Genomic DNA, 22,871 nt, shown 5'->3' on the forward strand with positions numbered 1-22,871 from the left:
CGCACCTGACGTCAGTGCTACAAGATACTGTCTCGACATTCGACCGTCTGCCTGTCTGTGTGAGTCTGTCTGTGTGTGTGTGCATGCATGCGTGTGTGTTATGAGGTGTCACAGAATGTGTGAGCAGCATGACTGTGCAGAGGCGTCTGTGCTAATCTCTGCTGAAGGTGGCAGGTGTCTTAACCAGGCCATCACCTGGTAACCTACTCACACTCACACACGCACAGACTGCCCTCTATCTCTCTTACATCTGACTGTAAGTGTGTTAGAGTCCAGGTTGGCTGCCTGCCCAGCTGGAAGAAGAGGAAGAGAAGGGTGGAGAATGAGACGAGGCAGAAAAGCAAGAGCTGGAGGAGAGATTAGAGGTCACTATTGACAGGGTCGGGGATCCACTCCGGAAAGGAAAGATGGGTGTGGAATCATACAAACGGTAAACAGGCTGCAGTTTTTCCTGTAAGGACGCATGTAGCCGGAGGGCATGTGCCAAGCAGTCTGACCGCTTCCAGGCAGAGTGATGCTAGTCTTCTGCCGGCGAACAGCTTGGCTCTGACCCTCCAGCTCCAACCGACGGGCTTCTGCAGAGGAGCAGACGCAGACATGGCTGTGAATCAGCACCTGCTTCACGAAGCTCTGCATCTATCTATCTATTAAACTGCAGGGAGAGTTGAAATACGGCTCACTGAAATCACTTTACACTTGATTTTAGGGCTGATCTGCGCCTCAAATGTCTGCCAGATGATTATTGTTGGTCATGTGGCACTTTGGTTCAGTTAGGACACCCACATAGAGGTAAAAGCATTCAGCGAGCGCAACAATAACACCCTTTCAGTTTTGCAACGTCGCGCTTCTCTGGTGCGAATATGAGCAACCTGGACTATAAGTGGAGCCTGAAATGCACGCCATTATTGAACACAAACATCCACAGTTCACATACAGCTAATTGCTAACACAGGAGGCAGACAAAGGAGGTGGAGGCAGCGGCGTAGCTGTGGGATACAGAGCCGAATGTTTATTTAGACCACCTAGTGTTAGAGAGATCTCATCAGCATAAACGATTTGGCAGTGTACTCAACATATGATTACATGATGGCACCGTGATTTCAGACTGCGCCCCGACTGTGTAAATATGATGAGTTGCAACACTAATGCATCAGAAAAGCTTTAAAAAAATTTGAACTTCCTGGCAGTTTGTTTACTGATCACTAACAAGTATCAGGGTCACAGAGGAATAGAAGTTAGAGCATGTTTTGCTTCAGTAAGCTGACATATTTGCCAGTGAATCCTGATATGTGGGCAGAGTTAGAAGCAAATGTTTAATTACAGAGTGGCACATACATAATCATCCAACACAGGATTTTCTGCTACAACTGGGATGTGTTAGTCAAGCCCATGTAATGCGATCCTTTTACCTCAGAAGTCAGGTCTCGGGGTGCCTCTGCCGCACGCTTGGTTCATCAGGTGACCCGTATGCTGAAAGGCTGTTGCAGGGCTGTGGATTCTAATCTGACCAGAAACATTTCATGCGTGTCTCTCCTCACTTCCCCACCTTCTACACTATCCAATTAATAAAGGCAGAAAAAGAAAAGTAAACGGTGAAGCTAGGAGTGACATCATACCAGTAATAGAAATGGAAAGCTGGACCTGGATTACAACACAACACCTGTTTTTTGTTTGTTTGTTTTTTAAAGCACTTGTGGCTTCTTTACGAATTGAGTCTGATCAGTGATTTGCTCATAGCTTAGCACGACTTAGCAAGTTTATTTTAGTTCAGATTACAAGTTCGATAGTTTTACTGCTGGTCACACTTGCTATTGCTGTCATATATGTATATATGTATATGTATATATATATATATAATCTTAATAAAATAACTTACGCTTCCTCCTCACCTTCAAACTCATCTCCTGAACTGAAGTGTAATGCCGCTGAACAGTAGCTAACAAAGGCTAACAGTAGTTAACAGAGGTAAACACGAGCTAAAAGAGGCTAACAGAAGCTAACAGAGGCTAGCAACAGCTAACAGAGGCTGACTTACTCACCTGACTCTTTTTACAACCTCTTTCAGAGTAAATAACTTTTCTTACTGCACTTTCCCCCAAATAGGGAAAAACTCAGATAGGGCAGATATAGAGCCAATCCAAACAGTCATAGAAACACATCGGCTGACCGCTTACGTTTTGGGTTACAGTCTAAATTGAATGTTTTGATCTATTTTGGCTAACTAAAACATGTTTGTCCTACACTGTAGCTAAGATTATGGTTTTGAATTGGGAGGGGTAGAAAAACAGAATCTATTGACATTTATGGGGAAAAACCTTTACTAACATTAACATTAGTGTTTTTGCTTCTCTTCTTTTTTCTTAGCCACAAGTGACTGTATTTGGGCATGACGGCGGAAAGTCATTTGTGTCATCAGCTATCAGCTAATGCTAGGAAGCCAGATGTATCCCTAAACTCTATGAATGTAATGAACATACATGGATACCTTCAAATACTAAGTAGCAAACTATTAAGAAACTGTAGTTTCACTCAATGAAACTAAAGCACAAACTGTGGTGCACACTTCCTCAACACTGCACACATTATTAGTCAGATATTTCAGCTGAAATGCAGACAAACAAATGCAGATGAGAGTTTCAGTTCAGTGACTCAAACTTTAGCAAAGGTCAAGCCAAGGCTACCATCTAAAGCTTCCTGTGCTGTCTGTCACATTAGCACAGTATTTGAATCCTGAACAAAATTTCGATGGATGAGTTCCCTTTGGAAGGTTCGCTTAATCCTAAATGAACAGTGTGTGGAGGGGGGAGGACCAAATCTGACCAGCCTGTAGCATCCATTGTATTTCAGCCCTCTTCTTCTTCCGCACCATGGATGCAGTAAATAGAGGGACAGATCGAGTCTGTGGTACTGAGTTGGTGCCAGAAAGCAGAGGGAGTATTCAAATTATTTTTCACAGTTTGAGAGCTCAGAGATGCTGCGGCAGTTGGGAACATTCGGTCCGATAAAATCTCACATATTAAAAGGCACAATTAACGATTATTTCTCCAAAGCAGAGCAGGGCTGTGTGTGTTGTATCAGTAGACTAAAATGCTCGTGTGGATGCGCGCGTGTTTGTGCGAGGCATTGTGCAGCAGCAGCAGCCTCTCGGGTTACTGAGGAATGCATTTGAAGTCAATCACAATGAAGCTTTCTATCTGCAGAGCTAGCCTGAAGGGGATCTCCGAGCTGAACTGATCTCGACCACTCGGGGGAAAAAAAAACAAGAACCACAAAATCATCTTTGGGTCGTGCACATCTGGCAGAAAATCTACTGGATGTTTGTGTGTGTTAATTGATTTATGTGTAGGACCACCTCTGCCTCCCATTGTTATCTGACTTCCTGAAGCTTAGAATTAGCTGAGAGCTATAGACCCATTGTTCCTACAGTGAAAATGCGCACACACACACACCTGGTCTTTTTCTCCTGATCTAATTCTGGTACCTACTGGCTGCTGCTTTAATACTTTACTCCATACCTAAATTAAAAAAAGTGGAGCAGATTAGCTCCTGTGGATTTTCTGTATTAATATTTGTGAAACCACAGTATTGTTGGCTTAGGCATAAAATCCAGACTCTGTAGCTGTGCACACATGCATAGACAAGCTATAGGATCACATTTATGGTGCTAAACCTGATGCCGGCTTCAGATCATGTTTCTGCCTGACTAACTGCAAATGTTGCAACACCCCTCAAAGGACGCAGTAGGGTTGGCCTTGTGAAAACATGATTTTACAGCCCCTTAATGTCATTTTTTCTCCTGTTCTTTTTTACACGAGTGCATACATACATATATATATATATATGTATGTATAAAATTATATATTCCTGACGAGATTGTTTTAAAAATGACTCCAGCTGGCACCGCATGCCTCATAATGGCATTGCTTCATGCATTGCCAAAAACCAGGATTGCATTCACCTCGCACATCCAGCTGAATATATAGCTGTCATCTTACAGTTTCCTTTTATAACGACTGGGAACAAAATGCAGCGGTGGAGGGAAATTAAGGGCACACAGATGATTTTGGCCTTAGGTTATGCGTGCGGTGGATGGGGAGCTCGTTGCGTCTCGCTGTGGTTGGTTAGCTATGTGGTGCAGGCTGAAAGTACAGCTGTTTATAGCTCCCCCGAAACACAGGCGAAATGCAGAGCTGCCCCCCTCTTCCAAAAGAAAAACCTGTAAAAAACACACACCCACACTAAAGGTCCGAGGAGCATTTATGTCTGCATGTACGTGCGCACCACACCACAGACAAAACCTGTGATTACACTGGTCCAGACGCACACTCAGTGTAATTACATGCAGTGACGCACGGCTGCCCGCCACGCTGTGAATTCGCACATATTGACTCACAATTTAAGCATGTCGAGGCACCGAGGTGGATTTTATATTGCTCCTAAATGTTGGGATAAATGTAGATGATGCACAACTAAACAAACAGGGGCTCCACAGCTGTACTCCTGGAGTCCTGGAGGTTGTTGATTGCGCGTGTGTGTGTGTGTGTGTATGTGTGGACCTGTAAATGGGGCCCCTGGGGTGGGCTTTGGTGCCGCCCTCAGGGGCGGGGTGTGTTTATTTAAGTATCTGTGTGTGTGTTTGTTATTTGGCAGTCATGCTGAATTTAGGGGGCTAGCCTCGAGATAAGGAATGGAGTTTAAGATGAAAGGAAAGTGGGGCGAGGACAGGGAGACACTGGCACGGAGTTTGTGGATTCAGGGGGAGGTGAAGGGAGGCAGAAAGGGGGGAACCGATAGAGGGGGAGAGCCTGAGGAGGAGACTGATGGTGGGGCTTCTTTTTTATAAAGTTGTTTTTTTGACGTTACATAACACCTTTGCTTATGTAGTTAGAGCTCTCATACGTGCGTGTGAGGGTGTGTGTGTGTGTCTGGTAGCTTCTCACTGGGAGATGGGAATTTCTGTGAAAGGCAAAGGTTGCCCATAGCAACGGCCTTCATTGTAAAAGTGATCCTTGGAATATAGCACACACACAGATACGAGAAAGACACATTTGCACTCTGCTCACACTGGTGTGTCTTTTTTTGGTATTTTCAGTACTGTCCGGGTTTGACATCTCCAGGCCTTCACACACACACACACACACACACACACACACACACACACACACACACACACACACACACACACACACACTTCTCAGACCAATCTCCTCACTGTGTCCGGCCTCCAAACAGCTTTAAGTCAATTTTATTTTCAGGAGGTACATATAGCGTTTCAGCTCCACCTCATGCTGTGATGTGATGGACTGAGATACTCGGGCCTCTAGATTCCATTATGCTTTTATTGGCTTTTAAAGGCATCAGGTTTCCTCTGTCTGGAGCCGGGGAGGAGCCTGTGCTCCTCTGTGTGTGCACAATTAGCATCACACTGGCTGGCAAAAAAAAGGGAAAGAAAAACAGCTCTGCAGGCCCTGGGGATGGGCTTAAGATTGCTGAAGAGATAAGTTTGCTTTGGTCAGATTTTCAGCAGAAGACTGACTGTTTTCCAATACCTGGAGCAAAAACTAAACCCTTTTTAGTCATTGGATTATTGCACTACTTACTGTTTGCTACTGAGCTCGGTCTGGGCTCAAAATATACACGACGTATACACGTTGGAGGAAGCGTTAAAAAGCTTTGCGCTCCGTTACTCCAATAAGCGTAGCAACAGTTCTGAAGTATTTAAGAAAACATCCTCTTAAGCACATTTATGATCTTTTTTTATGCCAGCAATGCACTGATTGACTCTACAGTATAACATCAGTATACATCAGCGTTTCTGGTCTGCTCCGTTTTTGCGCTGAGAGCAGATCATCCACTTATCTGAAATTTGGTGGGTTGACCCTCAGCGCATCCAGGTCTTTGGGAAAGATGCCAGACCTCAAAATTGGGCCTGATTTGTGTTTGTGTGCTATAATAATAAACTAGTGTAAAGGTTGTAGTGTAAATATTGCCATTTTTACATTCATTCAACACTTTCTCACTCCCAACTCGTCCAATATTGATCCCCTAGAAAGCTTTTCATCATATTTTAACACAAGGGATAGGCTGCTTCCTTATTTGCCTTATTTCCCGAGATACTTAACTTTCATTTTGGACTTCAGTCTTTGGTCACTGTTTGGTTTATGCACAAAAAAACTCGGGGGGGGGGGGGGGTTAAATACCCTTTTTGACGATATGAAACCCATCCCAGAAGGGAATCTTCAGATGTTGAACTCTTCTCTGCAAGTTGAAAATTATTGTCGAAGAATCACTTGAGAAATGTTTATCATGAGCAAATCACCAAATCATAACAGCAGTCACCTCAAGGGGCTTTATGTTGTAAGTTAAAGATGCTACAATGATGGGGCAAAAACCACAACATTCATATGGCCAACTATGAGCTAGTACTTGGTGACAGTGGAAAGGAAAAACTCCCTTTTAACAGGAAGAAACCTCTGGCAGAACCAGGCTCTGCTGCCACCAGCTGGGAGCGAGAACAGGATGTCATTTCGCGTTTATGGCCAACAATTTTGCTGTTTTAATTCACTCACATAGCTGCTCTCATCAGTTTCATTTTCACACAGCACTGCAGCTGTTTTCAGCAAAAAACAGAAACAAAACTCAGATGAATCTTAAAAATTAGAGCCCGACTAATATATTGGCGGGCTGATATCATCAGCCGATATTAGCTATTTGCCGATCAGCACATAGCAAATGTTGGGAGGATCTGTTTATGTTTCATGTGTCTGACAGGAAAAAAAATATCAGCCGATATAGTAAAATATTAGATTTTAAAATCACCTAATATCACTATCGGTTCTTAAATGGTATATTGTTCAGGCTCTGCTAAAAATCCAAAATGCTGTAAAACCGTGGTAGTGACTGATTGGAGCATTTGGCAGTTAAAGATCCAATTTACAAAGCTGTAAGCGGAGTCTTTATTGGACTTCATCATGGCCAGAAGCACAACTCCTCATGCTAATGGTCCTTTACGCCTGCTTGATATGCAAATAAGCAAATGTTTGCCAGCAGTGTGAACACATCGACTTGAGAAGCAGATAAAATCTCGGTTGCATTGGCCTCTTGTTCAGCTGCCCCCAAGTAGCAGAATCTCTGTTACAGAAAATTACATCTTTTAACAAACACACACAATGCAGTACGTGTTTAAATCGTTGGAAGATGGTTTTAAGTAAACGCTTTAAGATATTTAGCATAAAAACAGTTTTTGTCAAAATGAAAGGGACTCGGCTTCGATGTGAACGATCCAACTATTTAATCATTGAAAAAAACAGGTAAAATATTTAGCATGTGAATAAAAGTCAGTATAGAAAGGCGGTCTGTAAATATTTGACTGGACGTTCCTGACTGTGCATAAACACCTCTGTAGGTTGAATCTATCTTTGCACTGCAGCGCGTGCGGCATCTCTTAAGTGCATGCACTCGATAGCAGCATTAGTTGACCCTGTGTGATGGGAAAAATCTCTGAGTGCTAAAGTGTGCGTTTAAACATCGCACGGATGTGGGATTCAGGTCGAGAGAAAGGGATGAAGGAAGAGAGAGAAGAGGAGGAGGGATCAGCCTCAAAGTGAACGGAGGCTGAGGTCGTTCACTTCAGAGATTCAACCCCTGAATGATCCCTCACTAATCTCCCCTACCTGACCCCGGTGGGGGTCGGCGTGCTTGTGCTTCCTCCTCGCGGGCTGACGTGGAGGAGGCTTGGATTAAGCTGGAGTGATGAGAAGGGAGGACGCTGTGAAATGATCTGCAAGACAGTTATGAGCACATTTCAGACAGGGTGTGTGTGTGTGTGGGGGGGGTGATATTTTTCACCTCCGAGCCACATAATTATTTTGAGATGGCGATAAGTGATCTGCGGACAGTTGTGATCCTCTCAGGCCATTCATCAAACTAAACGTTGTCTCCCGTTTTACATTTTTGTAGACTGAATAGATTTTTGGGTTTTAGACTGCTGACGTATCTCAATAGTGTCTGATTGATTTCCATTAAAATTTGGTGCAGACATTCACGAGTCTGTAGGAATAAACTTTAGAAACTTTCGTGATTTTTAATCGGTCAGATGCTTTTGCCAGCTCTGTGTCACAGCAGGCAGGAAGCACTGGTGTCATTTTCCTGCTCTGGTTGCTTGAAATGTGCCTGCTGCTGCTGGCCTCCGTTCTCAGTAATTTTCAAACCGTCGTATTTGGACTGCCGCTCAGACAAAACAAGCAATTTAAAGATATCACGTTTGCTTTGTGAGTGTAAAAATGAGTACTTCCTATCATTTTAAATACCGAACACTTCATATTGAAAAATATTACCCTATTAATCCGTAATGGAATGAAGTTCAGAAGTTAATTGCTTTCCTTTGCTTTGCTGCTTTACGGGCCGAGCATCACTTGCAAATGACACATACGCAGAGACAAAATGGAAACCCCCACCACCACCACCCGCCCACCCCCTTCTTCTCTCCTTAAAAGCTTTGATGTTCCACTGCCAAAATCCCAGCTTTAGATCAACTCATTAACTATGCTCCTCCATAGAGCCACAGACAGACAGATGTTCCCCTGTCCAACATAATGCAGCTGCACCAGACAACTCTGTGTGTGTGTGTGTGTGTGTGTGTGTGTGTGTGTGTGTGTGTGTGTGTGTGTGTGTGTGTGTGTGTGTGTGTGTGTAATCTGCAAAAGTGGTTTCTCTTTCAAATGAAATGACAAACTTCTCAGTCATCTGTAATCTCTCTGTCTAACAGGGACAGAAGTGGTCGCTGCCTATCGATGACGAAGGGTCGGCGAGAGATGAATTTTACGACGACGAGGATCTCTACTCGGGCTCTGGCTCTGGCTGTAAGTGTATATATATATATATCTATGTGTGTGTGTGAGGTTACACACTCATGCCCTGGTTCTTTCAGACTCAACAGCTGTCGGGTTTCAATCTGCTGACCCCGAAGACCCCCACAGTCCCTCCTCTATTCACCAGACACACATGCGTGGAGGCCATGCACACACACACACACACACACACACACCCAAAGTCACACCACATAAACATGCCGTGTGGCTCGACTGAGAAGTTCGGGAACAGATTTATTAAGAAAATTCCTCAGACACACCCCTTACAAACAAGCACTAACTGAAGCTCAGTTCCCCGAGATCTTATTTACTCTAATCAGATTACAGTCCATGCAGATTAGAGGATCACACGCACACCAGCGTGTCGCGGGCACCTATGTGCGAGCGTGCGGCCCGTGCTCGAGCCGGGCTGTAGGAATTACCTACTTAATGTAAATCACATTGCTGTAATTCAGGTTGATTTTCTGATCTTGCTGTCGAAGCTTGAGCTGCCCTCAGTTCGGGCGCTGCGCTAGTGGCGAGCACGCTCAAAATAAATTACCATTCAAAGCAGGAGAGTGTAGCAGAGGCACCCCCTGTGGCTGAAACAGCAGCCTGGCAAATTGCTTAAGCTCAAACCGAACTACAGAGGCCAAAGAAAGGGCTCGTTTTTAACAGGCAGATGTTCATTTTGTGTCACAGCTGCTTCAGAGCCATCCAGTTTCTTTCTTTCTTTCTTTTTTTCTTGTTGTGGTGTCTGATGTGTTTAACAGAAGCTGCATTGTTGGAGTCCATATTTCGATATCCTCTCCACCTCCACTACAGCCTTCGTGTTTTTGTGCCTGTAAATTCAATTTGTTTCTCTTTCAACCCAAAGAGCTTCACTGCTATAACAGAATGAAAGGTGGGGTGGAGTAATAGCATTATGAGATTTAAAAAGAAAATGAATCACTCTTCTCTTCTCTTCTCTTCTCCAGGTTTTTAACACAGCTGAACTCGTAATTTGCAGCAGTCGTTCTCGTGTACACATTGTTAAGTTTCTGCTGTCAGACAGCTAAATGAGCAGAAAATGGCGATTTAATTGGGGTGCCAAGTCATCATTACATTCACTATTTTATAAGCGATTTAAAAAAGCAACCAAAAAAAACCAAACAAACCAAACATAGTTAAGCACTCTCTGTGTGTGCTTTTGTGTTGCTGACATTTAAAGGAAAGATGGAGGCGGAGACACTTGTACTCATAAATCCCAGTTTGTTTGTTAGCTGGCTGTGAAAAAAAAGCTGAATGATGCTTTTTGTAGTTCTGCAGAAAATATTTCCTCAGCGTTTAAAAATTACCGAAGGGATTATTGATGAATAAAGCAGATAGCTGCATGTGTAGTCAAGGACAAATTAATTGCTGCTTAAGAGCTGGGGATGATGTCATGATGGTTGCCCAAGCTTGGGGTTCCTCAAACCTCAAATGGTTGGCCTTGGAGTCTGAAAGGTGGGCAGTTTACCAGGGAAGGTGTATCTTAATAAAACATATTAACGTGCTGCATTATGGAAAGCCTTTGGTTGAGGAGCTTAGTTCCAGCTTCATGTGGAAGCCTTACAAGTTTAGACACGATGTCACCATGTTGACTTGTTCCTGCAACGTCATAATAAATGTTGCTCTAGGATCACGGTTGCTGTTGACTGTAAATTATGGGGATGGTTGTAGGTTGATTAGTGTGTGTGATTCATCCAGGAGACTGGGGCTCATCTCCCATGTGAGTTACCAGTGCAGACTTAGCTGGGTTATTCATTTATTTATTTTCAGTTTTCGCTTGCAGTTTGGTTTAATTTAGGCAAAATGATAGTTTAGGTTAAATTAAGCCCTTTTTGCTATGTTACCCACCTGCTAGGACGCCTTTCAGAAAACTCTGAAGGCAACTTTTGCCACATTCTCTTATTAAAAGCTATAAAAATACAACAATGTGAATGCTGTCTGTTTTGGTGATGGTCCTTGGTACTGCTGCACATACTGCAAACCTTGGTATCGATCCGATACCAATTAAATACAGGGTGTTGAATGATTTATGAGATGAATTAGCATCAATTTTCAAATTTTGAACAGGTTTTAATGATGAGTAAACCACTGTGATTTGTACTTTCCACAATACTTAGCTAACAAAAGAAAAAAACACTCTTTCAGCTTCTATTTTGAAACAATTTTAAAACTTTTTTGGACATCAGGAGTGTAATTGTGCCCGCCTCTAAAGCATTTCGGTTTATCTTCCGTTCTCTTCCAAGAAAATAGTTTATTAAGCATAAAGCTCTTTGAGCTACATACTGAAGTTAGACGATAGAAACAAAGTATCAATCCAGTCCAGTACTGATGCATATTTGATATCGGTACTATGGATATTTGGATCGATCCCGACACCTCTTGCCTTCGAGCAGCGTTAAACCTGTGCGGCTGCAGCTTCAGATATTACAGATAGTTAAAGACATCATTCTGCTCGGTGCAACTTCTGTGATCATAGTGGATCCTGCGGTGATGAGGCATACAGTATTTAAGCATTGATTTTCAGTGATTTTCAGATGTGATGACATGCTTCGCCATTCTTAGGCATGACAGGATTAATGATGCTGCATGAAGAACAGCACAGCCGTATCAGACCTTGTATGCTCCTCTCTTTCTTCCATTACACATCTCTTCTTATTTTCTACTGCAGCCCATCAAGTAAGCCATCAGGGGAACTTTAGGTATTAGGGATATACACCGGGGACACCTGTTAGGGACGATGCAATCTGCTGGCTGAGTAAGACTAATCAGATTAAGTGTCAGAAGTGTCACTAGAGAGTAAACTACTGAGTGTGAAGTGAATGAGCCAGCAATAGTCTCAGTTTCTGATCTACTGTTATCTGTGTGTGTGTGTGTGTGTGTGTGTGTGGGCGGGTGGTGGCTTGTGATGGAGTGACTGTGTCAAATTTGACTCAAATTCTTGTCTTATTTCATTTTTTGTTCTAATTCTCTCCTCTTCAGTTCCTGAGATCGGTATGAGGCCAACATCAGTAGCTGTCACGTTCACCACAGAGGAACCCCTACTTCTCTCCACCACCCAAGCAACTGACCTCGCTCCCTCTGCACCGCCTGCAGCAGAGCCTAGCCCCAACCCAGAGGACCCGACGACCACCCCTCTTCTCACTGAAGCTGAAGGAGAGAGCGGCGTGTTCTTGGATAGGGACCTGGAGAGGGAGAGGGAGCTGGAGCGGGAGCTGGAAAAGGAGAGGGAGAGAGAAAGGGAGAGGGAAAGGGAGCGTGTCCGAGAGATGGAGCGAGAGAAGGAGAGGGAGAGAGAGAGGGAGAGGGAGAGAGAGCGAGAGAGGGAGAGAGAGAGGGAACGTGAGAGAGAGCTGGAGAGAATCCGGGCCGCCGCCAAGACCACTGCCGCGCCCCGGTCCCCTGCTGCCGTTCCTATGTTCACCACCAATCCTGCAGCCAGTCCTGCTGAAAGTGCAGCGCCCTCTGCTGGTTCAGATGACCTGAGCGCCACAGAAGAAGAGGAAGACATCTACCTTTCGCCAGAGCCCAGCTTGCTTTACCCAGGATTCACTGACGTAACCACTACAGAAGAAGACATGTCCATCACACCAGAGTCAACCCCTGAGCCCACCACAGCTGCAACAACCACTGCTACCACTGTCAAGACCAGGACCCCCTTCAGGCCCAGGGTTCCCATGATGACAACGACTCAGGCGGTGCCAACAGAGAGGACGACCCGCCCACAGCAGCCCACAACAACACAGGTAGGACTCAGCTCATGTCAGGCAGTATTAGGCAAACGAGATGAAAAATGTTCATTTGTGAACTTCGGGACTTGTGATATTTATTTAAACCTGTATAGAGTTACCCTCGCTGGTTCCTGCTGTTTCCACTCTTTATGCAAAGTTAGGCCGATCACTTCTGGGCTCAAGCTGCCAAATCTAACAAACAGTAGTCTTAGTGTCCTCATCTCAGACTCAAAAAACAAGAACAGCATCCACAACATCAGTGAGATGCTTACTTGATCTGTGAGCTCAATAAACACTTTACTGATGAGTTTATCGCTTCAATTGCTGGTTGAACGTCTTGTTAAATGTAATTCCAATTTTCTAAAATATGGTTCAATTTTAGAGGCAGAAAGGAAGAGGTGTCATCTCCCTCATTCAGACTGTCACATTCAGTTTCCTAAAATCAAGACGGTAAAGACCAAAATGCTCAACTTGAGGCTTCAAAACATCATGTGGCATCATGCTGTTACTGCTCTTCCATCTTTTAAATACAGTTTATGGTCCAGTAAACCGTAACGGCTCTTCTTCTAACTGCCTCTTCGTTATTCGAGACCAGAGGCATTTCTCTGACACATGTGCTTTTGGTTAATCACAGAAACTGCATTAAACCACGATCCATTTAGATTTTTCTGGTTTTCCACATATAATTAAGCTGCCAGATTTTGTGCGTATACTGGATGGGTTGGACAATCTGCAGCTCTCTCCCATCCTAATATACAGAGGCTCATTGTTTTAAAGGCGAACATGTGCCATGGAAAGTTCTGTGTTGGTTTGGATGCGTTTCAGTGCAGCGGCTCTGTGGGGGAAATGGGATTACATCAAATTTAAGTTTCCTCATTGGTCTCACTTTCTGTTCCCCATCTCAGGAGGGCACCAACGAAGTGGGTGCTGCAGGACCAAGTGGAGATTATGAAATCATGGATGGACGCCGCAATAATCTTGGCAGCGAAATGGCGGGTGGACCTGATCTTATCGGCAACTCTGTGGACGGAGGCAGCTCCGCGGCCCAGCTGCCGCAGAAGAACATCCTGGAGAGAAAAGAGGTCTTGATAGGTAAGATTATCCATCACTAAAGATCATGAAAATGGCTTCCATGTGTGTCGTGTCTGAATTCGAGCCCTTTTCATCCACCTGTCTGTCTCTGAGCATGTCTTCCTAATCACCCCTTAGACTGGCAGAACACATTTCCCAGTTGCCTCCTGTGTTCTTTCCCTGCTTTCAGGAAGCTGCTCTGACAATCTGGCATCACCTCGCATTCACGTAGTGCAGATTCATCACCATAACAGAATGTCCTGCTTAGCCCCGTTTGACCCATTGAGAACAAGAGATCCTCTTCTCGGGTTATCCAACCCCTCCTTTCCCCCCCTATTTTTTCTCATCCTTTTCCCCTTTGGCTAAGTCCAGTTCCTTTTCAAGTGCCCCCTATTCCTCATCCCAAAGAGCTGTTGTTGAAAAGAAAGGAGCAGCCAATTTGCCTGACCTGACTGGCTCTCTGTTTCTCCTTCAGCCGTTCTGATTGGTGGACTTCTGGCTGTGGTTTTCGCTGATTTCCTGTTCATCGGTAAAGAGCAGGAGGCAACATATTTTAGACTAGACAGTAGACGTGTATTAGTGTAGTGCAGCTTTTCATTGACAGAGCCCTTTTAGCACCAAAATCTGAAAAAAAAGGGTGTTTTAGCTTCCTCTCCCTTTAAGCCAGCTTTCTTCTGATTGGGTTTAAGCCAGCTTTCTTCTGATTGGCTGCCACTTGTAAACACAGGTTTGGTTTGGTTTGATGTTATAAAGAGACGGCAGTACAAAAAGCCTGGCTGAAGTCTGAGCTTTTCACTCAAATTGATTATCGGTACGCACACTGGCTTTATTATTATTAAACTTTGGCTATAAGTAATACGAGCATCTACTATTCTAACAACATATACAGTCATGTGAAAAACTAAGAACACTCTCACTGCTTTAATAAGAGTTAAGAAGGTCAATAGCAGCCAGCTGCTCCTAATCAAATGCATAATGCATAAATTGATCATCAGCAAGTGAGAGCATAAGTTTGGGCATTTTCCTGATCTGGAGCATTCAGGTATGCAAGCATACTGCCGTGCAATGCTCAGAGAAACTGCAAAAACCCCCAAAAAACAACCTACGAGCTACATCTCAGACTCTACATGTTAGTGTGTTAAATGTTAAAGTTCATCACAGTACAATTAAATAAAGACTGAAAAAGTGTGGCTTGTTTGGAAAGGTTACACAAGACCTCTGGAAAGCATGTATTTGTCTGTATGACAAATTATTCTAGAATCAAATGTGAGAACATTTGTCTAACAGCTAAAGTTCAATTTAACAGGACAACGAACCCAAGCACAAAGCAAGCCTACAACAGAATGGCTCAAAAAGAAAATAATCAAGGTGCTTCAATGGCCGGCATGAAAATGACAGGCATAAACCTGCAAACCTCAATGCACTAAAACAACACTGTAAAGTAGAGTGGACCAAAAATCCCCCACAATGATGTGAGAGACTGATACAATAATACAGGAAACAATTACTTTCACTCATTCCTGCTAAAGGTGAATCTACAATCTACTGAATCATGAGGTATTTTCAGCTTTTCACAGGAAAGCTTCGAGCGGTATGAAAGCATTATTTTTTGCATGACTGTATATGGAAGAAAAAAGGAGAAGGATAAGAACATAATAGGTCCTCTTTACTGCGAACATGCTAAATATATTATTGCTGTCTTGCACATCGGCTGGGTACCACTTGTTATTCAGAACTAAACTCAAACAAAATTTTTTGGAATAAAATTATAATTTCTTTGCTTTCAGAAATGCAGCGAGCTCAGTAAAGTTGACACAATTCATCCCGAGGGGAACATCAGTATCCTCGCCAAATTTCAGGCCATTCTGTCCAATTTAATTCTGGATAAAAGCGGTGGACAGATGGGCTGAATGACAATGCCATCCATGGCCCAGCCCCACCAGCATGACTAAAATCCTTGATTTAGTCATTCGTCTTAATGATGACTTGATATTATGAATTCGCGGACAAGTGGTTCATTATGTGCTATCTTGACAGCAACTTGAAATGGTGCAGTGAACATTCCTTAAGTCTGAGTATAAACAAAATCAGAGACGGTGAGATAAAGAGACACGGTGAAACGCACAGACTGTAGTTACGCACTGCATGATTGGGCAAAAGAAGATAAAACCGACTGAAATCTTATAGAAGATTTAATTACGTAAAACGGTGCGACGAGGCAGACGAGGGGAATACGTTTTGCGGTGAAAGTACGCGGTGGAAAAACTGCATTAATTAAATCCCTTCAGCAGAAATGGAGATAAACAAAGTAAACTCTCCCGACGCAAAGAATGGAAACAAAGCGCTTGTTTCCCGCTTTTGGCGTGGATGCCAGTCACTGTAATGAGGGCGTTTTTAACCATTTCGACAAGATAAGCAGAGGAAGCAAAGGACGGTGGGAAACAAAGCAGCTGCTGCTGATTGGCCCCGGCAGCCCCCACAGGGTTAAACTGCTATGTGGCACTGCAGGGCTGCAGTTTTAACACAAAGCGGTTGGCAGCACAGAATGTATTTTGGCACATTCGGGCTCATCCGTCTTCACTTAGCAGGAAGGTGGTAGTGATGCTGTGGTAGATTTGCTAGAAGTGTTTCTAAAGCAGCTCCGTGTTGTTTCATAGTCGGCCGCAGACGTGCCAGCGGCTCTAATGGCATTTTAGTGTTTGTCTCTGCATGTGTTTGAGTGTTTGTAGCATCTAATCTGCTGCAAATTTGACACGACTAACTCTTGTTTCCATCTCGCTGCAGCGGTGATAGTGGGAGGCGTGGTGGGCGCCCTGTTCGCTGCCTTCCTGGTGATGCTGCTGGTGTACAGGATGAAGAAGAAGGACGAGGGCAGCTACACGCTGGAGGAACCCAAACAGGCCACCGTCACCTACCAGAAACCGGACAAGCAGGAGGAGTTTTATGCATAACACTGACACGCCAGAGAGACACGCCGCACACCGGGAAGGGAGAAAGAGCGAGCAAGAGAAGAGCGAAAGATACTCTATAAGTCCTGCCCTTCCTCCTCCTCCTCCTCCTCCTCCATCCTTCCTACTCCTCTTCTTCTCCCCCCACCCTCCTTATCTGCTCGGGTCTCCTCATCCCTCTCTCCTCCCGTCTCCATACTTGAGAGCGCCTTTCTCTCTGCGGACATGGAACCTTCTTTTCAAAGAAAACGAGAAAAAAAGAGGACAAAAAAAGGAAAAAAAAAATCCAAATATATTCAGAAAAAAAATAACACGTACACGCGAGATGTTTTTAAAGTAAATGTTGTTATTAATATTCTACAGATTCTCTTGTTCTGTATGTAATGATATGATTATTTTGTAAGAAAACAAACAAAACAAAACACATGCTCTTGCAACCTGTGTTTTCCAGCACACACACACACACACAAAAAGAGCGAGAGAGAGAGAGAGAGATCCTCTTCTGTTTTTAACGGAGCAAATCTGAAAAAAGGCCTGAAAGGGGAGAGGAGAGGGGTGGAGACGGGTGGAGTGAGCCTATGGACAGACTAACTATTAGATCGGGCTCTACTCTGCCTCTCACCACCACCACCCCCACTTTACACATACACTTAAAAAAAAGAAAAAAAAAAGAAAAACAAACCATACAGAGCGTCTGGTTGGCCGCACAGAGCCCGGGGTCAAAGGTGAGAGGAAAGGTCTCTTTTGTGTGCCTTCCGTCAATCTGGTGCTCAAAGACACACAAACGCACGTCCACAAAGCCACGCATAAACACACGCTAACACACACACACACACTCGTATCTGCTCGAAGGTGGCGCTGACCTCTCGCTCTGTGCTCGGCCAACCAGAAAACGGTGCTCAGCGCTCGGCGTGTTTCACAACGTCAAGGAGCCGCTGCGGAGACACCGGCAGGCCCCCCTCCCTCTGCTCCTCTAAGCTGTATAAAGACTAGTTATGGATAGTAATAATAATCAATAATATATCAATGTTCTTGGGCTGGATGGTGAACAATAATAATAATGATGATGATGATAATAATGCCGTAATAATAATAATAAACAGGAGGATGTGTATTTAGCAGTTTAAAAAAAGAAAAAAGTTTATATGTAAATATCAGCGTATCCTTTCTGGCGTCACTAACCATCTGCATGACCATGAAGAGTTTTTATCCATCACATCACGTCATCCCTTTAGATGAGCTGTGCTCTTGTCACACACACACGTACGCACGCACACACACACCAAACACACAACAGCTGAAATAAAACTCGCAGCGCACTGAAACACACCGCGCCGACGTTAAGTAGACTGTAAATCATATCACACGAGCGCATATCGAACCCCTCGTCGCCGTCATCGCCATCATCGTCGTCGTCATAGTGACAGTCATCACTTGTGATTTCCAGCAAGATCAGGTGGTTTCAATGTTATTGGTTAGTTATCGATCAGTTGCCGGTTGGTTTAGAGTTTGGTCTGTTTGTGTAAAAGCACAACTCCACGTCCGGCCATCATCCAATAAACGCCCTCCACCCCACCCCTCTCACACACATACACACACAGCCATAAACGCACACACCCTTTTGCATGCCTCACCTTATGATTTTTTTTTCTTTCTTCCATCATTGTCTCTCTGTTTGGGGATGGGAGGGGCCTCTTGGAAGTGTGAGGGGCTTTAATGAAATTTTTTTTTTTTTTAAAAAGTTGCTCCCACGTGCACTAATTCAGTCATAACATTTGCCGTTAGAGCTTTGGTTATGAGAGGAAAATGAATTAGTGTTTATGAGGTCAACGTTAACCTGCCGTGGGAGCATTTTGGGGGAGGGGAGGGGACAACGTGAGGAGACAGGCGGGCTGTGCTTCTATCTAAGAGATTGTAACAATAAACACACCAGTGCGACTGGGCTAGTAGCTTCTATTATACTCAGTACTGTAGAACAAAAATGCATGGGAGTCAAAACTATACTCGTCTGGGTGTGTGCGGATGGCTCTGTCTGTGTGTGTGTGTGAGTGTGTGTGCATTTTTTTCTGTCCAAGTGTGCGTCTTTAAAAGAAGAGAGGGGCGAGTTAAAGCTGGAATGTACTGTGGTCGAGTGTTTGTTTACCTACTCCAGCAGTTCTCACGCTCTTCCACATGCAGGTAACACAACTCTTCCACTCCTGTGTGTGTAGTTACCTGGGCCCCCTCCTTCCATCTGTCCCTCCCTCCTTCCCGTCGCCAGTCCAAGAATACCTGTGCGCGCCTGTGTCTGCACCTCATCTAAACCTGCTACCTGTGTGTTTGCGTATGCATGAGTGCTTCACCTTGATATTTCACAGCAGACTCTTGTGTACACTGACTAGCCTGTCGACGCGAGTGTGTGTGTGTGCGTGTGTTTCTGCGTGCGTGAGGGTGTGTTTAGTCTGTTCACTGCTGAATGTGGGGCGGCTCGTCCCTCACAGTGGCTATCACACACACTGACCGTGTCTTTTCACTGTCTGTCTGACTTGTCTACCTGTCTGTCTGCCGCAGGACAGATGGACAGACAACACGCCACTTTCTCACAGGCAGGAATGATATAAACACGTACTGTCTTTTCTAAAAGTGACTGTCAAAGTGTAAACGTGTGCGTTTGTAGCCATTTAAGCCTGCGTAGCCAAATAAGACGTGTGTGCGTGTCTGAGAGAAAGAGGGTAAATTTGTATGTGTGTGTGTGAGTGTTAGTGTGCATGTTTGAGAGTGTGCGTGTGAGCGTGTGTTTGTGTGTGTGAAGCCCAGTGGAGGCTACACTACTCTATGTTTGCTGTTCCCATTCCTGTTTTTATACATTTGCATTTTTTAAGGCTGAGTTTCTGTCATTGGCTGAGTGAGCGAAAGGAGGCGGATCCTCCACGCTACCGCCCTGTCACTAATCTGCCACTCTGTTCCAAATAAAAAACCTGATTGGGTAAATCTGTCCTCTCCTGTCTTCTTTTAAACTGAAATAGATTAAAAATCTCTCTTTTCCTCTCAAGAATTTGTGACTAATGACACAAACAACCAAGGAACTACATAACTGTGTGACATTAAAATTGTGCAATTATTCCTTTGCTGTCTTTTTGGTGGCTAATGATCTATAATCTCACAACAGCAGTGTTTCTCAACCTGAAGTTTAATTAAGGTCAATGACCCATAGTCAAGAGACACAAAAATAACTTGCTATAAATGGATAAAACTATGCTGTAATAATAAAAAATGCAGATGGGACAAAACTATGGCAACAACACATGTCGATTGATTCACGAGGTACATCTTGCTAGTACCAGGTTGGACCTCCTTCTGCCTTCAGAGATGCTTGAAGTCTTTGTGACATACGGTATATTCTACAAAGTCATCAGCTCATACTGACAAAATAGCATCACACAGCACATCCATGATGTGTCCTGTTCCACCACTACCCAAAGGTGCTCTCTGCATTGAGATTTGGTGACTATGGAGGTCGTTTGATTACAGTCGTGTTCAAGAAACCAGTTTGAGATCATCTAAGATTTGTGACATGGTGTGTTATCCTGCTGGAAACAGGTTATAAAGTTATAAAGAACATGGTGTTGCTGTATTGTTGCTCTTTACTGTAGATAAATGTAGGTTATAGGTAGGGATGCAACGATACCAATTTTTTCAAACCGATACGATACCGATACTTGGATCTGAGTACTTGCTGATACAGATTACAAAAACCGATACTTCTACCACACACACACACACACACACACAAATGCAATGAATTGGAAGACAGGTTTTGTTTTATTCTCTGCCGATAATAAATAATATCTTAATAAAAATGACCACAAAAAAATTTCAAGTGAAAAATAAGCACTTCTGTTAAATTATTGCAGAGTCTCCACATTGTAATTTAACAAAATATCACTGAACTATTGGCACTGTCTCGAGCTTTCGGAATAATAAATAAACACTTCTGTTTGGAATAAAATTAATACAAATTAGGTTTGAGAATAAAATAAACTTTTCAATTGTTGCAGAGTGTCCATATTGTAAACAAACAAACAAAATAACGAAAGTATTTGGCATTGACGAACAAACTCCTCATCTGCCTGTGGATCATCAGTCCACTTTGCTGTTAAACCAAAGACTGACATCGCGCACACACTGCTTGTCTTTACTGCTTTAGAAAGTTTTGGCACCATTATCTCCCTGATGTGTGGGCGGCTGGGAATTTCATATCGCAGCTCGAGTATGCTGAGAAGAATCCTATGCTTTCCACGACTGGCATTGGCTGGTCATCCAGAGCAATAAAATGAGTCAGAGCCTCTGTTATTTTAACTGCCCGTGGATTTTCTCTTGACATTTTTCATCGCTTTTCCAAAACCTGAGTTAAAGTTGGCTGTTCCGGTCCACACTGCTGACATTTTGTTTAGCCTAGCTACAGCAGCCTCCAGTTTCTCTTTATCTGGAGCTGCCAGTCTGACTCGTCTAACCCTGTGCCTGTTTAGCGCAGGATGTCCCCCTAGTGGCCAATCTAAAAAAACTACAACAAAAATGACAAGCCAATCTCTGATTAATGAAATAATTCAGTATCAGTTCATGGTATCGGTTAACTTTTACGAGTATGAGTACACACACATTTTACAGTATCGGCCCCGATACCAGTATCGGTATCGGTGCATCCCTAGTTATCCAATGCTCATTTAGTACTGAAGAGGTCCAAAATGTTCCAAGAAAATATCCCCCACCCCATTACACCACCAACAACCTGAACCCCTGATGCACGGCAGGATGGATTTATGCTTTCATGTTGTTTACGTCCTTGACCCCCTGCCTTCAGATCTTATTAAAATATGCATGAGGGTCAATTTAAGATTAGGAAGAAACCACGTCAGTTAGCGGAGAAGATTGAGAACGCTCTCATACAGTAAATAGGAAACTATAGGCCACTGCTTAGCTTAACATGTGACTGGAAATGGTGAAACAGCTAGCCTTAATGTTTGCACACCAGCACCTGTAAAGTTCACAAACTATTACACTGTGTATATGTATTAAACATACAAATTACAGAGTGTAAAAACAACCAGTTGTAGTTTCAGGGGTACTCTTCTTGGTCAGGTTTGTTTGTTTTAAAGGTGCATGTAGGTGAACTTTCTTATCTTTAGACCAAACTTCTTGACTGTATTGCGAGAAACCAATATTTCTTTAATACATACATACAGCACTGTCTCATTATTTCACCAGACACCATCACCGTCATATATTCTGCAAATTATTACCTACCCCCCAGATATTAGTTTGACGCATACTTCCCTGCTTAAAAGGCCCGAAACACTCACAAAACAATACCACCCCCCACTTTCTTAGGTATTGTACTTTAGCTGTGCTAATTTGCTAACAAACGCACCATTAATCAAATCACCAAAACTAATTAACATTCAATGAACCAGGGAATTTCCGAGTCCCTCGGGGTCAAGGTAATCCAGCCTTGGTTTTATATGTAATAATGCATCTTCCCTCATAAGCAAACACTGCACATTCCACAGTCAGCAAGTCTGCTTTCAGTTAATGAAGTATTTTAAATGCACATCACAGTAAAAAGGTTCAGGGTTGAATCGGCTCTTCCAGTGAGGCGTTTGTGACACTTTGGGGCAGTTTGTGACTGTATGGCTTCCCTCTGTTCATCCAGTTTTCTTTCACCACCTATAAAAGTGGCCACAGGTTTGTTGATGGGCGTGCCTGCCTCTCGCTCATTGTAGACTAGGACAGGCTGGATGAAGGGGTGCCATCAAATGTACCTGCTACTTGGAAAAGTCTTTCAGAAGATGTAATTATAAACTTTAACTGTTCGGCGCAGCTAATTTTGATTCTACCGGAGTAATGTTTAAGTGTTTTGACCTCATTATTAGTGCCCTCTCCTCCTCCTAATCAAAGCTGCAGTTTGTAAAATTTCTTCAAGGATAAACAGGACTTCACTCAGACTACAAAAACCTGATGTTGCTATGCAGACCTTTTTGTTCTTTTTGTCCAGGTTTACAGATTTCTCAACCCTTCACTTCCATCTTAATGCAGTCTGCAGCTTGTAGCGCTCACAGTGGTTATAAACTGCCTTTTCTTCTGGTTACAGTGAACACTGTCACTGTAGTCTGTGGATTACCCACCAAGACAATGTTGCTCGAAAGACAGGCTACCGTTGAATTATTTAGATGTAATTCTTTTCTACATTGTGGGCAGGGCACATGAAG

General features: G+C 43.6%; 1 protein-coding gene across 2 annotated transcripts in view; it reads left to right on the forward strand.

Annotated features, from left to right (window-relative positions):
- Window positions 1–19,596, forward strand: part of sdc3 (syndecan 3) — a 40,839-nt gene extending 21,243 nt beyond the window's left edge. Inside the window, exons 2-6 of one of the 2 annotated variants that reach the window (XM_085262015.1) lie at window positions 8,768–8,861; window positions 11,859–12,622; window positions 13,513–13,699; window positions 14,154–14,207; window positions 16,463–19,596. In XM_085262015.1, the coding sequence (XP_085118141.1) occupies window positions 8,768–8,861; window positions 11,859–12,622; window positions 13,513–13,699; window positions 14,154–14,207; window positions 16,463–16,629 (1,266 nt within the window). In that variant the 3' untranslated portion in view covers window positions 16,630–19,596. The remainder of the gene's footprint in view (window positions 1–8,767; window positions 8,862–11,858; window positions 12,623–13,512; window positions 13,700–14,153; window positions 14,208–16,462) is intronic. The other variant, XM_085262016.1, reaches the window with a different exon arrangement.
- The last annotated feature ends 3,275 nt before the right edge of the window (window positions 19,597–22,871 follow it).

The sequence above is a fragment of the Mchenga conophoros genome, linkage group LG22, assembly GCF_057382185.1.
Source record: "Mchenga conophoros isolate Kocher_MC1m ecotype Shallow Benthic linkage group LG22, M_conophoros_male_GT1.1, whole genome shotgun sequence".
Lineage (NCBI taxonomy): Eukaryota > Metazoa > Chordata > Actinopteri > Cichliformes > Cichlidae > Mchenga > Mchenga conophoros.